The sequence below is a fragment of the Herpailurus yagouaroundi genome, unplaced genomic scaffold, assembly GCF_014898765.1.
Source record: "Herpailurus yagouaroundi ecotype Mexico unplaced genomic scaffold, PumYag 221, whole genome shotgun sequence".
NCBI classification, from domain to species: Eukaryota; Metazoa; Chordata; class Mammalia; order Carnivora; family Felidae; genus Herpailurus; species Herpailurus yagouaroundi.
In genome coordinates, this window is record NW_024412452.1 from 12,180,282 (window position 1) to 12,197,579 (window position 17,298).

The following is a 17,298-nucleotide window of genomic DNA, read 5'->3' on the forward strand; positions in this document are numbered from 1 at the left end:
GGCACGGAGGGCAGGCAGGGCAGGCCAGCAGCACTCACCGTTTCAGCAAAGACGGACAGCTTTCCCTCAGCAAACTGGTTGAACTCCTTCTCATCCACAGAAAGCCCAAACCAGAGCTTCACCCGTATCTGCACTGGCATCCGGGCTCCAGGAACGCCCTCCATTGGATACTAGGTACCAGAGAAGGACAGAAACCCATGATTCCCTTTAGGATCAGGATGTCTCAACTGAGACAGGGATTGGGGGTAAGGGGGGAAGGGTCCTCCAGGACTGGACATATTGGCCTGACACCCACTAGACATATGTCCTGTTGGAGGAATTACCAGAATTTCACAGAAAGAGAAGATATAAATTTTTTTTTAAAATTCTTAATGTTTATCTATTTTTGAGAGAGACAGACAAAGCACGAGTCAGGGGAGGGGCAGAGAGAGAGGGAGACACAGACCCCGAAGCAGGCTCCAGGCTCTGAGCTGTCAGCACACAGCCCTACGCGGGGCTCAAACCCACAGACCGCAAAATCATGACCTGAGCCAAAGTCGGACCCTCAACCAACTGAGCCACCAGGTGCCCCAGCAATGTATAATTAAGAAGGCTTCTCCCCACCTGCCAAGATTCCTCTCCGCCAAAGAAGACTGTATCATCCGCACCTAGGCGATCTCTGCTAAAATTAGCCATGCCTAGATAGACCAGGGTCCCCCATTCTCCCCTCTCCCACCACATCCCATTTCTGTTTCTTCTAGAGTAACACTGCCCAATGGAACATATAACATTTCCGTCGCAGTGAAAATGGTTTCTACCCACATGGTCTAGTCTGGTAGCACTAGCCCCTTGTGGCTGGTGACTGAACACTTGAAACGTAGCTGCTGTGACCGAGGAACCAAATTTTTAGTTTTATTTCATTTTAATTAACTTAAATAGCACCTTATGGCCACCATATTGGAGAGTGCAGTTCTACTACGTATCTCTAAAGGAGATAACAACGATCCAGGTCTGGAAGGGGAAGAGGTTAAAGCTTCCTCCTTAATTTTCAGTTTGTTTGGGATGGGGGGTTGTGTTTTTGTTATTTTTGTCTTGGCTCGATGTCAGTGTATCATCTGATAGCCCTATCCTTTCAAGCGCTTATCAGCATGTTAACCACTAGGCACTGGTCCTCAATTGCTTATTATCCTGAAACTTTCAGAAGCTCTGCCAAAATGGAATAACCACAACGACCCAGCATAAAACATTTATTCTCCACAACTACTTCCCTGTTTGATTGAAATCAACGGTCAGATATGGCCTGAGGAACAGAAGTTCTCACTCTTAGAACAACACCCTGTCTCTTATAGGAAGTAGCACATTAAGTACACCTAGGTTTCGTGAGCATGAGCCTGGAGGGGCATCTCCTCCTCTGCAATGGGGTGGGGGCTGAATGAGAGGAGAAGGGAGTTTTGATGGGTTCAGAAGAGGAAAGGGGGGGCCGAGGTAAGAGGTCCGCAACAGGTAGAGGAGGCCTACACCCCAGGAAGGAGAGCCCAGGCCGTGGAAAGGGATCAGAAAGGGGTGCAGGGCATGCCACGACAATGATGGTCTCACCCTTCACCCGGTCTCTCTGCTTTTGGTTCATCCGTGGTAAAGCCTGGAGGAGGGCCTGACCCCACATGTCACCCCCTGGAAACCTCCCATGACTGTTGGCTTCAGCTGTCCCCTCCCTGGGGTGGTTAGTGGCCTTTTTCCCTCCAAACCACGAGCCCCAGGGAGATGGCAGGAATGCCTGACCCTCCCTTCCCCCTTCCAACCCCAGTCTCTCCCCTGCCCTCCCCTAGACGGGGCCAGCCTGCCGGACCCAAAATAGCAACAGCAAATAAAGAAATGTCTAGTTTGGGGCTCCTCTCCCTCTCTACTGGTGCTCATTTTTTCCAACTTTGGTTTAAGTTAAGAAACACCAATGTTTTCTTGGTCTCTGCTTGCTGCCAACATTTTTGTAGAGCTTGCTCAGGAGCTACTGGCGGGGCTCATAAACTCAGTGGGGAAGACTTCGAGAAACAATTCTATATCTTTTTTTTTCCTTCCTTTCTTTTTTTTTTTTTTTTTTTTTTTTTGCTTGGAATCAGGGAAAAATTTTCAGTTTGTGTTTCCCCAAAGACGCAGGGCCGAGAGGTCAGAGTCTGAAGCTCATCCTGTTCAAGTACATCCCCACCTGCACTCTAGCCAGACAACCTTTCCTGGTTAGCCCCGCTCCGATGTGGCAGCTCCTTCACTTCCTTTCCCTTCTGCCCTGCTAGGGGAGAAGCTGGCTTAGGAGGGATGTAAAGCAGGATGCTAGGAGGTTAGGACAGCACAGGGAACACGCCCCAGGTGGCACGTATGCAGGTGAGAGGGGGCAGCCCACTGCCTGACACCTGCCCACTCGCTCTAGGCAAAGCTGGCCTCCCCAGTGACCCCACGTCCAGGTATCTGCTCATCTCTGCCTTTATGTCGGCCTCCAGTCGTGCTGGTGGAGCCTCCTCTCCCCAGGGAGCAAGGGAGCTCCACAGGGGAGAAAGGCGGAGAGAAACGGACATTCATGGATCACCTCGTTCCAGCAGGACCCATGGCCTGCGTCACCTAACTGAATCCTGAAAACCTGTGAAGTGGGCAGCCTCCTGCTCATTTTACAGGTCAGAAGACCGCCAGCAGTTCAGGGAGGTTAGGCAACACAGGATTCCAGCCAACCCCGTAACCTGTCCGCACACACTGTGCCGTTGAAGCCTGTCCTCTCTACCGACCCCAGGGGGTGACAGGAATGACTGGCCAATACGTGAATGGGTTGACCAACAGCCACTGAGAGGTTTGAGGCTAAGGCTAACCAACAATGAGTGGCTGGAAGAGGCGAGGCAGGTGCTGGTCCTAGTGTGGATAGAAGGAGGGGTGGGGGAAAGAAGGCTGAGAGCAAGGGGCTGGGGCAGATGGGCCAGGCTGGGAAGAAGGCCAGATGGCTTATAATTCCAACAGAACCATCTGGAGTGAGCAGTGAGTGGCAAGGGGCAGGCCTGCCTTCCAGGGCTACTCTTCCTCCGGCAGGACAGCCTCAGTGACAGCCCTTCTAACAGGGACTCTCCCCTCAGACCCGGGCAGTCACGGCACAGGAAGGGATTTCCCTGAATTGTGTCCTGGCCACCAGGCCACAGTATATCCCAACCAAAGCAGCCTCGGCTCTCTGTTCCCACATTAACCTAGAGAGGAGGATGGGGTCCTCAGGCACCTGCTCACATCCCTGTCACTCAGCCCAAGGCTGGCCAGTCAAGAAGACAGGGTGCAAGGATGGGGGTTGGAGGAGGAGGAAGGGGAGGAGAGGTGCAGGCAGGACAACATGAAGGGTACTGGATTACTCGCCCCCAGCTCCCTGAGAGGCCAGAGCCTTAGGCACACTCGATGCCCAAACACCAGCCTTCCCACAGGGAAGAACTTGAATCTGAGCATGATCCCAGCTGGAGTCAAAGCACCCGGGCAGAGCATTGAGGTCTCTACCAAGGCTCTTACAGGTTGGGGTGGGGGCTGAGAGCTGAACCCCTCTCCCAGAGATCTGGCTGGGGAGATCGAGAACAGCCTTGGGAGTCAGCCCCTCCCAGACAGCCAGGGGGCGGAGGGGCACAGACCCTGTCTCACTCATTCCTAGCACCTCCGATTCCAGCTCCCACCTGCCAACTTTCTAGACCAGGTGTGTGGGGTCTAGGGACTTGGTAGGGGAGAGACAACAGAAAATGGTTTTACACAAAGCCCTCGGCCCCTTCTGAGACTCAAGACTAAAGACTCAGATGGAGAACAGGAGGGGACATGGAACAGGGAGGGGACAACCTGGGAGAAAATACGGTCACGACTTGAGAAAAAAGAACCCACTTTCAGAAATATCGTCTGCAGCTTCCCACAATTCTTGCCACAGTAGTTGGGACCCCGCCGGGAGAAGAGGATCTCGTGGGCGGGCACCCGCTGGTACGCCACTCGCTTGTCTCCCTGCAGCATCCAGATGATGATGTCGGGCAGGCTGTTCTGGGGCTGGAGAGAGGACAGCAGTCAGGGTGGGGAAGACCCACGCCCCACAGTCCACCCGGAGACACCCAAGCCTCTCCTCCCAGCTTCCAGCTCTCCCACCACCCACCCTCAAGAGTGGCCCACCCCTTGACCTCCCAGGGCCAGCTGGGCACCTCTGTCTTCAGCAGCTATGAGCCCCCAGGGACAGGGGATGAGGCTGCGTCCGCTCACATCAGAAGCCTGCCAAAAATTCACTGAGCTGAGTCCACATTTTCCGGGAAGAGACACTCCTGCCTGGAGCCGAGAGCTTATGTTCTTAGATCTCCCTCCCCGGGGTAGATAGATGCTTCTTGGCGGGGGCAGAGATTGGAGGATTTGATTTGACTCGAGAAATGACATCATACTTAAGATGCTACCCTTCTTCCTCACCCCCGAGAATAGCAGCAAATCCATAGATGTGCCCCTTCCCCGAGGACACTCCCACCCTCCTCTCTCTAATAGCAGGGACTTGTGGGGTCTGGTCCTTTTCTGGGCTTAGTGACATTGGGCTCTGAAAATGGTGACTAGCCCGGAACAAAACTGCAAGGCCCTGAGCCCCTCGGAGCCACTAACTATGAGTGAGAACCACTGGGCACAGTCCATCTGCTTCCAAGGTTGGTGAGCAAAGTGTGCTCAGTGAGGTGGCACTGGGCCTCTAACCAGGGCCACGGCTGACAGCTGATGCTCCTAGAGCCTCGCTGGGCATTTCCCAGCTGCACTCCCTCCCTGCAGCAGAGATAGGCAGCCCCACTTGCCAGGTGAGGAAATTCAAGCTCAAAGAGGGTAGGAGCCAACCAGTTTCCTCTGACTCCAAATAATGGTTCCTAACCACTCTCCCAGCGTGGTGCCAACAGAGCGGCAGCTGCAGTGCTCCTGGGAACTTGCTAGAAATGCAAATTCTCAGGCTCCACCCCAGACATGCAGGATCAGACAGGGTTTACAACCTGTTTTAACAAGCCCTTCAGAGGATTCTGATGCACACTCAAACCTGAGAAAGACTCTCTCTGGGTTCCCTTGCAGTCAATAGTACACACTTGACCTTAACCCCTCCCAGCCATATCACAATCGGTGCTGAGAGTTCCAGGGTCAGTCTGGGCCAAGATTATGGAAGGCAGCCTTTGTCCAGCCCAAGAGATTGGTCTGTGGCCACTGCATGGGGACAGCCTGTGGCTGGGCAATACAGTGTTTGCCCAGGTAGCTGGCCACATGCCCAAGGCCTTGCTCAGGGACGAGTCCAAGGCTCACTCTCAGGGACCAACTCTTTGGGCTGCCTTTTGCGCAGCCTCCTACCTCCTGGACCCCCTCTCCCCTTCCACAACTCGCCTCTCCAGAAGCCCCTCTCAGGCCCCGCCCTTTCTTACATTCCTTCTGGGGAGGTCCCTCCTCATCACCCCCACCCCCTCCATAGGGGGACCACACACCTCTGGTCGGAATGGGCAACAGCTAGTCTACCTGTAACATCTGAGCAGAACTTTGTCCTCATTCTGGACAAATCTGTAGGATGCTTGCTTGCCCTAGGAACTGGGTGGGTACATCTGACCTGGGGCGGGGAAGGGGGTGCTATGCAGGTGGGGACAAACTGCAGCCACCACTCTCTGATTCAATATAACAAAGTTCAGAGTTACTATAAATGCAGCCTCCTCAGGCCTGGGGCTCGGAGGCATTTGGGAAAGCAGGAAATGCAGGGCCACCAGAGAGGCAGGTTCAAGGCCAGGTGCAGAAAGGTACTAGTTGGCAGGAAGGAGTCAGGTCCCCGGGGAAGCAGGCCCCAGCACTGAACCTGGAGCCAGGCGTCCTGGGTTCCGGTCCCAGCTCTGTCTCTGGCACACTTTGGTGACATTTATTGAGCACATTGGGGGCACCGTGTGAACACTACCGCACAACAGGCTCTGAGCTAGGCCCTGTAACACCCAGGATCCAATTGCAACCTCTCTCCTCCTGCTGGGGACATTGAGGATCAGAAAAATTGAGTCACCGGACCAAGCCCACCCAGAAATGGAGCCAGAGCTGGATCACAGTCCAGACAAGTGCCCACATCCCTCCCGGTTCTGATGCTCTCAGGGAGGAAGAAAGACGCCTTCCAGGGATTGACTACCTCATCTGCCAGGGCCCGGACACGCAGCAGCCAGTCTTCCGCCTGCTCCAGGGCAGCAGGGAGCTCGCTGCGGCCAAGTTTCAGTGCCAGGGCCGCCTCAGTGATCTGGCCTAGGTGACGGGTACGCAGCCTGTACAGGTACTGGTCCAGGTGGGTGGCAGAGGGTATCTCTTGGACGTCGCCTAGGGGCTGGCTGTGAGGGAGAGACAGGTGAGATGAACCCGGCAGTCGTCCAGGCCCAGGTACACATGCTGTACACACACATGCACACGGACACCCCCCCCCCCCGCCAAAATAGGCCCCACACCCTCTGCCTGCCTGTTGGGTACTCCGTGTGCCCCAAGTGCCTTCTCCAGCCTGACCCACATGCACAATCATCTCCATGTGACCGGCTCCATCGTCACCTCCTCCAGGAAGCCTTCCCTAACTACACTGGTCTGTGTGCCTCCTGTTCTGAAGTCCCTCCGCCCGTTATTCCAGAGCTGCCTGTTTGGAACTTAGGAGTTCTTTTGTATGTATGTGAGTTCTGTTGCATGTGTGTCTCCTCTGCCCAACTGACTGCAGGCCCTCAGAGGGCCCAGCAGGTCCCTCAGTGCCCTGCACCTTCCTAGAGCAGAGGCCGGAGTGCTAAGTTGCCCTTGGCTGAAATGAATCCATTCTGTTGTATGCACACTTTCTTCAGGAAGGAAATTTATGGACCCCTGACAAGCCACTGCAGACACTGTGGGGAGGCCGGCAGCCAGCAATACAGATGTGTCGACCTGGGGCAGCCCCATGACACCCCTCCCAGAAGCCTTTGGAGAGGAGGTGCGGGGTACATACAGCCCCAGAAATACAACCCTAGGCCCCAAGTGGGGGTTGGGTTTAAACTCAATCCTATTTGGAGGCAAAGAACTCTGACCCTCCCCATCCCTCTGGGCTCCCTGGAAGTCTTTCTTCACGTGGCCCTTCCCGACCATACCAAGCCTCTGGGGTCAGTCCATACACACACAAGGGTCATGCAGGGAGCATGGGGTGGGGGCCTCTGTGCTCTCCCTCAGCAGGCAGGAGCCCTCTGGATTACCCCTGCTTGGGGGTCTGGGGGCTGCTCCACCCCTGCCCCACCCCCACTGAGCCCTTGACTCCCAAGCAGGACATCAGTCAAACCCGCTCCACCAGTCCTGCCCCCAGCACTTGCAGCCCCCCCCCCCCCACCTCACACTCCCCTCCCCGCAGCGTCTCGACTCCGGCTCCCGGCTGATTTATTTTTCTGCCAATTTCCCCGAGCTATGCAGAACCAATTACCGCCGGAGCGCAGCGGCACTGCGGCCGCCAGATACACCACTCTGGCAGGCCCTCGGCGCACTACATTTTTCCTGTTATTTTTTTTAATTGAATTTTTAGGGTGGGGGGAGCGGTACGCAAACTCCATCTCGGGGAAACTTAAGCCCCGGGGCCTGTCTCAGGTCACGTACTGCACACCCTGTAGTAATATAATATTTACTGCCCCGAGGGTGCCGCGGATGGGGCTGCCCCAGGCCAGGAGAGGGGCGGCCTCCATCCCCAGCCCACTCGATTGGGGTGGAGGGGCATGCCGGGTGGGTAAAGGGGGGCCTGGGCCAGAGTCCTGGCTGGGGCCTGCCTGGGAAGGAGGCCTGAGTGGGCCTGAGGGTGGGGGCAGGCAGATCTGGAGTTGGATATGGAGAGCTGAGCCAACGAGGCTGATTTACGCTCCCAGCCTAGGTCGGGAGCTGGGAGGGACTGCCATACAGACCACCAGAGGGAGATTTTCATGGAGGCCACCAGTCCAGCCAAGACTCCCTCAGAAACAGCCAGGACCCATGACTGCCACCAGCAAGATATCCTGGACCTTTCCCACCCCGGGAAAGCCCAAGGCAAGAGGTACCAAAGGACAGGGAGACTGGAAAATGAAGGTCAGATGATATTGGGGTGCCCCCAACCTCAAACAGGGACCGTTGCCCTGCCAAACCTGGCTGACTCGGAAATGGTGGGCAGGCCCGGGGCAGGGCTCAGTGCAGGCTGAGAACAGAGCTGGACCGCTCAAAGTCGCCGCCGTCCCCTGCAGTGAATGGGTGTCTTTGTCAAGAATAGCCATCTGGAAGGGACAGTGTCCAGCCTGAAAGATGAGCTGGTCCAGGGGTCATTCACTTCATTCCTCATGAGCTGGTCCTGATTGGGGGGTGGGGGGGGGCTGGGTTTGGAGACCCCGGCTTGCCCACAGGGAACACCCAGAACAGAGAGGCTAACAGGCTAGGTCCACTGAGCAGCCTCAGAGGCAGAAGTACTTCCTGGAGGAAACTAGTCAGGCCAAGAAGAGCCAGATGGCATTCTGGCCGGAGGAACAGCATGTGCACAAGTCGAAGGCTCAGGGGCAGGAGGGAGCACATGTGGGGTGGTGAGAGGCTCCAAAGGGCCGGAAGGTAGGACTTCTGAGGTCCATGAGGCAGAGAGGGAGTGGGGACAGAGAGGCCCCTCCACCAGGATGAGAGCTGGGACTTTTCCTGAAGGCAGTTGGGAGCCACTGAGGGCTGAAGCCAAGGTGGCACGACAGTTTTAGGAAGACTCCCGAGAGGGAACTGGATGTGCTGACAGAACATCCAGGTAGAGATGTGTAGCAAGCAGATGGGTCCGTAGGTCTGAGGACGAGAGGAGAAGGCTGGGCTGGAAGAACAGAGGGGGCACCACTGGCAGGGGCAGACCAGCTACCAGGGAAAAGGGTGGATGGGAAACGAAGGACACTGATTCCGGAGGCAGGACGGGGCTGGCTGAAGGAACGGTGAGCAGCCAGGGGTCGGCTCTGGTGCACTGGCTTGGGGCCCCAACGCTTGTCAGCATAGAGTCAGAGGTGAAGGCAGCCCTCTTGCTGCTGTCCCAGGGCTATCGGTGGCCTCGAGCGGTGCCTGAAGGAATTGGTCCTGATGCTTAGTATTCCTCCCTGGAGAGCCATTTGTGCATTCCAAGAAGATGGGAACCTTCCCCCCAACTCCTGACCTGGGATCAGTGTCCCTAGGGGGCTCCCAGGCACCTTCTATCCCCAGGAGAGGGACTCAAAGGGGACCAGGCTTGGGCAGAAGTATGAGAACAGAGTCCTGAGAGGGCCAGTGAGGGCAGCCCAGGACTTGGGTCCCACCTGTCTCTGATGTTTCAGGCACCTGAGACCCGCCAAGGTCCACACGACCCATGATTCAGGAGCAGTGCTGCGGGTAGAGCCCAGAGCCCTGGCCCACCCTCCACACCCGGGCTCTCAGGCTCCGAGCCCCTCCCTGTGCTGACTGTGCCCCATGTGCCCCTCCAGCCTCACTCTGTCCTCCAAACTCCAGACCACAGCTGTCGTCAGGTACCTCCCACCCAACACGGCCAGTCCTAAGCTCCTCGTCTTCCCCTAAAGCTGCTCTTCTCCCACTGATCCCCTCTAAGAATAGCCCTATGTCTACCCAGCTGCTCTGGCCAGAGCTGGGGAATCATTCGAGACCTTCCTTGAGCCCCCATATCTAATCAGGCCCAGCCACTTACTAGAGGTATGAATCCTAGCACAAAAAGCGTTCATGACGAGGTTGTTGTCATTATGATGCCTCCTCAGGAGTCCACACTGCCCTGTGTCTCTCTCTGTCCCCATCCCTCCCCATGTCCCTGGCTTGGGTAACATCTTCGTCCAATGTCCGCTCGCCACCCCACCAACCCCCTGGCTCACACTATAGCCAGGGCGAGCATCTGAACCACGAGGACCCCCGTGGCCCCACCTAAAGCCTCAGAGCCGAGCTCACTTTGGTGGACCCCTGGGTCTGTCCCATTTGGGTTTCAGCTTCCCCTGCCAATCCAGGGAGGAAGCAGGCATTTCAGGCTTCCGCACCCTTACCTGGACAGTCCCCTCTCCAAAGGCTGGCTCCCACTCCTCCTTCAGAACTCACATTGGGGGCATCCCCTACTCCACGAAGCTTCCCTGAATTCAACTTGAGCTTGATGTACCTGCTCTGAGCTCCTATGGCACACGCCTCTAACTCCCCAACGTATGTCATTTGCTCACTTTTGCATCTGTCACCTCAGGAAGGCTGAAGCTGCAGGCTTCAGAAAGATTCAGGGAATGGGTGAATGATCTGCCTGAAATTCCACCACTGTGGGGCAGGGGAGTTTCTCTGGGGTAATGTTTTGTTGGATAAAGATGCGCTTCCCAACTGGGGCACAAAGGACGAGAAGGCCCTGTGTCAGGCGGCCACGGTTACCCATTTCTGAATGCGAAGGCACTTCTCGGACATTCAGCAGAAGGGGAATGGTAAGATTGAGAGGGGCACAGAATACGGTTTCATACATTTACGCTTAACCCCGCAGACAGTAGAAAAACAACTGTTTATCATTAAGTCCATTTAACAGCTGAGAAAATGGAGGTCCAGAGAAATGAAGCTGCCCAAAGCCACAATGCCGGTTAAAGGGACAAGAAGCGGGGCGCCTGGGTGGCGCAGTCGGTTAAGCGTCCGACTTCAGCCAGGTCACGATCTCGCGGTCCGTGAGTTTGAGCCCTGCATCGGGCTCTGGGCTGACGGCTCAGAGCCTGGAGCCTGTTTCCGATTCTGTGTCTCCCTCTCTCTCTGCCCCTCCCCCGTTCATGCTCTGTCTCTCTCTGTCCCAAAAATAAATAAACGTTGAAAAAAAAAAAAAATTTAAAAAAAAAAAAAAAGGGACAAGAAGCTAGGTCTTCTGACATTTTTTCTTAATAGTAATTATAGCTACCATTTATCAAATACTTCCTAAAAGACCAAGCATTTTGCTTACATGCTATCATAAGCAGTTATTCTTAATATGTGGTTGAAGATGAGGAAAGGGAGGCTCAGAGCAGGTGGGTGGTGAGCCCCAAATCACCCAGCAGTGGAGGGGAGGCCGAGATGCTTCCCCTTCTGCTGGGCCTCTAAGCACCCGCACTTTCCATCACCCCCAGAGCCCTCTTTTCCTGAAGCTGATGATCAGCCGTGTCAATAGAAGGTTAAATAGAAACCGGGGTCCCCGACATGGCCTTGGGGAGGAGGGGCACTGTCACCCCCACCAGCCAGCTCCTCCTGGAGATTCCATCAGGGAAATAGGAGGTCGGGGATCAGAGACACAATGCTCCCCATTCAGGTGAGCCGGGCCGCCCCAGGCCCGCAGCTGCCGCTGCTGCCGGGAGATTTATGACCTGCTCTAAATGTCACCTTTTCAACTCCCCACGCTGGCTCCACCACCTTTGGACTCAGCACGGGCTGGACTGCTGGCCAAGCGTGGCTGGGGAGACGTGCCGCCACTCACTGCCACACACGAACACTCCTAGGGAAAGGGCCTGGCTGAGCCAGGAGCGGGCGGGCGGGGGGGGGGGGGGGGGGGGGGGTGGCGCGTGGGTGCCAGGCACCCCCTACCTGCAGTCGGAGATGAGCTCATCCATCAGCTGAGCCAACAGGGAGTCCACGTCCTCGGGGCTGCACTGAGCCTTCAGGGCCAAGTGGACTTGCTCCAGGCCAGCTTCCTGCGGAACAGGCAGGCGAGGGTTGGGAGCAGCACTGCAGGGCGGCAGGTACGCACCAGACTCCCAACCCCCAGGCCCCGTCACCGAAATCTGAGTCCGTCACCCTGAACCAAAGGAGAGAACAGGTAGAGCAGAGAAGGCGGAGCCCAGACCCAACAAACCAGAGTCTGTCTCGCCTCGAGAACCTTCCGGGGCTCCCCACACCAAACAGATCCAAATTCCCAGCCTGGGACCCCAGCCGCCGGCCTGGTCACGGGACTTGAGGCCGTGCGCAGGCTCCCACAGAACTCCGCTGCATTTGGCTCCTCACCGGGCCCCCTCAAGCTGGTCTGATAACTCACAGCCGAGGGACCTGCTGAGTCCACACCAGTCCCCAACTGGAAGGGCCCATCCCTTCCCAATCTGCCCGCCCTTTCTTCAGGAGCACTCAGACAACCTCCAATAGCAGGGAGTTCCCTCTCCAAACTCACGGCCCAGTCCCTCCCAGGTCACATCCGTCTCCTCCTGGGGTTCCTCTGCAGCCATCTCCACGGGCCTCAGCCCTGAGTTGTGAGACAGAGACCTCTCACAGAATACCTGTCAGATCAAGGGCTCACCCCTGAGTCCTCTCAGGTCCCCTCCCCACCTGTCAGCCTCCCTGAGCACATGCCATTCTGAGGACAGGCCTTGGGAAGGACACCCAGTCCAGGCCCTCAGGGAGCATCTTGTGGGAGAACAGCTGACCCCCAAGGAGTCTGGACCTGTAGAACATGGACACCAAGCCCTGAAGAACTTGGGCGCTGGCTGGTCTCCTCCTTCCCCGAGAGCTGCCAGTCTCAGGAAGGCTGACCACCATGCCTTCACATAGGCCTGTATCCCCTCCCTGCCCCTTCAAGACCCCAATTGCCCCCCACACCGCTCCCCCATCCTCCTCACTGTGCTCACCTCCACACCCACAGACATGCCCAAGCCTCTGCAACCCCCTCCCTCCACCCCGCTGACCCAGGCTTGCTCCAGCAGCATGGCCGCACCTGCTTCCCCGAGGTTCCCATGGGCCACCCTCCTTGTGGATGAGCCTCCATGCACGCACAGAAACAGCCTGTGGCCACCACCAGGATCACCAGCTGCACACCCTTGACCTCTACACCTGTGTCCACTTTGATGTCCTCCACTCTCTGGCCAAATGCCAGGCCCTCAGCTCTCAGCATCCACAGGGAGACCCCCAGAGGGCCCCCTGGTCACATCCAAAGCAGGACTCACTGCCTGACCTCATACACACTGCTTCTCCCTGCCTTTCCAAGTCCCCAGCCACCAAGTCCTTCTAGCCCAAGTCCTGCAGCTTTGCTCCTGAGGTCCCTCCTGCCTGGCGCCTCGTCACCGTTCCCGGACTACCTCAATGGCATCCTAACAGGGCTCCTGCCTCCCATCTCCTCGCGGCCTCTGCAATGCCCCCCCCCAATGCTCCTTGGCCCTTTCCCTCCTCTGAGCCCCCATCCATTCCCGTGGTTCTCCTAGAGTGTCACCTGCACTTCAGTTTGGAACTTCTGTATGAGAGGTGTGGGGTGAACCTGCGCTTGCCTTCACTCAACTGACTCCCGAAGGCATTCCTGTTCAAGTCTACCCTGTGGCTGCAAGCCTCCAGCACAAACCCCTGCATGTGGTCAGAGTCAAAGGCAGTTGGTGAATGAATGAATGAATGAATGGGTGCAAGGCTCCATCCTGTTGCTTCAGCGTGGCTCCACTCAGCTCCCTCTCTGCATCGTCTCCTACCTCAGTCTGGGATCCTCAGATCATTCTCACTCCCTCTCCCTGATCCACAGGCCCCCACAGGGACAGAGGGCATGCACAAGGGTGTGTGCAGGTGTGAGGCAATTTCTACTCACCAACCGGTCAGCGATCCTGAGCAGCTGGTTCTGAGCCTCGACTCGGTGGCTGATGTCCTCCCAGTAAGATGACAGCACCACCACAGGCTTCACGTTGCCCCAGGGCAAGTAGTAGTAGTGGCACCCTGGAAGGATGCAAAGGGCCTGGTACTGAGCCAGGAGCACAGGGGTGGGTAGGAAAGAGACCCAGGGTGGGACACATTCAGGCACCTGTTCCTTCCCCCTGAGAACTCCCTTGGACATACACATGTGGTTCATATTCCCCAAGGTTCAAACAAGGGGTCTGAGCTCCCTTCGTGTGCGGAACAAACAGCAGCTGCTCTCATTAGGGCTCTTTAGCTCATCCAAACAAAGGGGTTGTTAGAAGGACCCTGGGAAACCCACGCTCTCCAAAACCTCAACACCAAGCCAGCATGAAATTGACTACTGCCATAGGTCAGCATCAACGCCGACCACAGCCAGTTTTAGGAGCCCCATCTGTGGCCCTGGCAACAGGGACCCACCTGGAGGTGAGCGGGGAGTGGGGGGTAGCACAGGGGGACAGAGCTGGGAGTCACCCCAAATAGGTTTGCATGGGCCAGGGCCTTTGCGTGGGCCTCCGGCAGCTTTCCGTGAGAAACAGTATTGAGGGTTCAGCCCCTGCTCTGTGGTCTGGGTCCCAGCCGGGCGCACAGCCTCTGGCCTCACCGTCAAAGACCGCCCGGCTGTACTGGGTGGTGGAGGCCAGCGGCAGGCAGGTCGTGTCGAACTTGTTACCGTAGTTCCCTATGCTGACCTCAAACTGGATGGCATCATCAACATCCTGGAGCATGGAGGCCGAGTAGAAGGCAGCAAACAGGGAATACTTGCGCCTCCGGAGGTACTTCTGGGAACAGAAAGGGCAGCCGAAGGGTCATGAGGAGCAGGAAGGAAGACACTGGGGTGGGGAGGGATCACGTGTCTGGCAGGCCCTGGCCGTGACTGGCGCCCAGTAAATCCTGGCTGGACAGATGGACAGCTAAGCAACAGTGCCCAGATTTGGTTACTAACTGAGCAAACTCATTCCAGGCCTGTGTATTTGGCCCCGTTCCTCTAATAAGGTCTGATCCTCCAAGGTCATGCTGCTCCTCAATCCAAACCAGCAGCAGTGGCCTTGCCACCACGGGGATGCCTGGTCGCCTACATCTGCCACTCGAAAGGGGCCAAAGGGTCTAAACCACCATGCCTCTGCCCAGAGCTCCCAGCCCATGCCACTCAGAGTCTCCACCACACCATCCAGCCCTGCATTATATACAAGCTGCCATGTGTTTGGGACGAATGTCCCCTCTGGGCATCAGGCACAGGACTGAGGACATGGCAGGCACTCAATCACACATCCCAAGATGACTTTGCAATCCCCTTCACGGAAGGCAGAGAGAAGATGGTTACACAACTGGGTTTTTGAATCGTGTAAATAGAGGGGCGCCTGGGTGGCTCAGTCAGTTGAGCATCTGACTCTTGATTTTGGCTCAGGTCATGATCTCAGGATTCATGAGACTGAGCCCCGCGTCAGGCTCCACACTGACAGAGCTTGGGATTCTCTTTCTCCCTCTCTCTCTGCCCTCCCCTGTTCGCTCGCTCTCTCTCTCTCTCTCTCTCTCTCTCTCTCCCCTTCAAAATGAATTTAAAAATTTAAAAACTAAGTACATAGTAATAATAGCTAACGCTTATTGACTGCTCACTGCATGCAGGTTTGAATTAATTTAATTCTCCCAACAATCTTATGAGGTTAAGTATAATCACTACCCCAACTTCACTGATATGGAAACTGATACAGAAGGATTCAAACCAGCGCTTTCTGACTACAGAGTCTGAAAGCTTAAAACACCACACAGACCCTATACAGCTGCCTCCTGGACACAAGGCTCAGCTATACCGCTTGCTGCTCTGGTACATATAAGCCTCAGTTTCCTCATCTGTAAAATGGAGATACTAACAGCAGCCACTTCACAGGTGCTGGGAGGACTCAGTGCCATCAAATGTCACTAGCGTAGCGTTTGACATACGGTGAGTGATTAATAAGCGTTAGCTATCTTTACATTATTGTTATAAAACACACTTCTCATTTTGCATCGAGCTCTAGACTTTTAAAATATTTTCATTTATTTTCTTTGAGCCTCTGAATATCCCTCAGGAAGGCAGGATAGCTGTGGGGTTACTCCCATTTCACTGCTTAGGTACTGAGGCCCAGAGGGGTGAAGGAACAGACTGTGGGTACAGCTGAGCCCTCCTCCACCATGACAATAGAAGCCAGCCCCATTTGGTCGCCACCTCCTTCGCTTCTTCCAGAGCCACACCCCTCACCTCCACCCGAAGGATGTCATCCGCAGGGAGGTCCTCCACCTTCTGCTCGCTGTGCTCCACCAGCTTGGTCTCCAGGGAGAGCAGAACCCGACCTCGGTAGGCCACACCTTCCCCCTAAGAGGGGAGGTTGGGTCACCAGAAGCAGAGAAGGGAGCGGTGGAGGGGAGGAGAGGAAGGAAAGGGGCCTGATCTGGCCCGGGCTCATCTCCCAGACAACCAAGAAGGCCCTGGGCTACCCCCATCACTCTGCAGATAAGGAAACGGTGGCCCAGAGAGTTCAGGGGACATGACAAGCCGCCCAGATGGTCAGTACCAGACTCCAACCCAGCCAGGGAAGGATGAAACCTGAGACAGATAAGGCCTGGGTCCCTCAGGGGGACCAGGAAAAAGGCGGCGGCGGGGGGCAGGGGGGTGGCTGTTAGGCTGGCGCTGAAGGGAAAGCAAAAGGCAGGGGAGTAAGAAGGAAGTAGAAGCCAGGAGGGGGCCAGGTGGAAAGAGGGTTCTCTGAGGGGACGCTGTCTGGCCCTGGGCTCCCATCGGGCTCTTGGAGTCCAGACTGGAGCAGACGCTGCCCAGGCTGGGAGAGCCCCGCATGCAGGCCTGGGGATGTGGGTTTGTGGGGGTGCTGGCTCACCTTGCCCATGTTCAGTTCTGCGTAGGGGTCCGGGAAGCCAGTGAACTCCCTGGGGCTGCCATAGAGGTTGACATAGCAGGGCCCAAAGGTGGGGAGGAAGCCCAGATGGTCGTCCACTGGGAGACATAGGTGAGGATCAGAAGAGCCAGCCCGGTGTGGCTTTCTAGTGCTCAGCCCAGCCAACCTCAGGCCTGAGCCCATCCCTGGCCCTGAGTTCCCTGAACATGCAGAGGATGCAACCCCCATAAGTGTATAAAGAATCATGACACTGACCATTGTCTCCCATAGGCCCTTTAATTCTCACCACTATGCTGAGATGTGGAGATGGTTATTACTTTTATTATCTCATTTTACAGATGAGGAAACTGAGGCTCAGAGATGCAAAGGAACACATCACGACAAAGTGGCACGGCCCAAAATGGTCTAACCTCAAATCCCATGCACTTTGGTCTAACCCCAAAGCCAGCACGCAAAGCTGGGGCCCAGGGCCCTCCGCTGCCCTGCCCCTCTCAGGCCACACCCCAGCCTGCATCCCCACTCCCTCTTTCACAGGAGCGTGGGGACACACAAAGGAGGCCCAAGAGTCTGGTGACCAGAGAAGCCATCACCCAGGAAGCCGGGGGTGGGGGGGAACCTGGCTAGATGTCCCAATCCACAGGGCACTCCTCCGGCACGTGTCCCCCATACCCACCACGTCATTATGAAGTCGAGACAGATCACCCAACAGCTCTGACTCACTCCAGCATTCTGTCTCCCTCCCCACATTGTACAAAGAACCACCTTTCGGTGGAACAGGTTGGAGGACAGCGCAAAGGAGAATCCCACCAGTGATGAGGGAAATCTTTTCTCTACATCACTGTCTCCTCAG

At 56.2% G+C, this 17,298-nt stretch overlaps 1 protein-coding gene across 25 annotated transcripts in view; it reads right to left on the bottom strand.

The window, feature by feature from the left end:
* Nucleotides 1–17,298, bottom strand: part of DYSF (dysferlin) — a 229,155-nt gene that overhangs the window by 110,524 nt on the left and 101,333 nt on the right. For all 25 annotated transcript variants that reach the window (XM_040458557.1, XM_040458576.1, XM_040458578.1 and 22 more), the window contains 8 exons: nucleotides 16,431–16,546; nucleotides 15,797–15,910; nucleotides 14,162–14,339; nucleotides 13,475–13,599; nucleotides 11,506–11,612; nucleotides 6,125–6,317; nucleotides 3,859–4,014; nucleotides 39–170 (listed from right to left, as the gene is read on the bottom strand). In XM_040458557.1, the coding sequence (XP_040314491.1) occupies nucleotides 39–170; nucleotides 3,859–4,014; nucleotides 6,125–6,317; nucleotides 11,506–11,612; nucleotides 13,475–13,599; nucleotides 14,162–14,339; nucleotides 15,797–15,910; nucleotides 16,431–16,546 (1,121 nt within the window). The remainder of the gene's footprint in view (nucleotides 1–38; nucleotides 171–3,858; nucleotides 4,015–6,124; nucleotides 6,318–11,505; nucleotides 11,613–13,474; nucleotides 13,600–14,161; nucleotides 14,340–15,796; nucleotides 15,911–16,430; nucleotides 16,547–17,298) is intronic.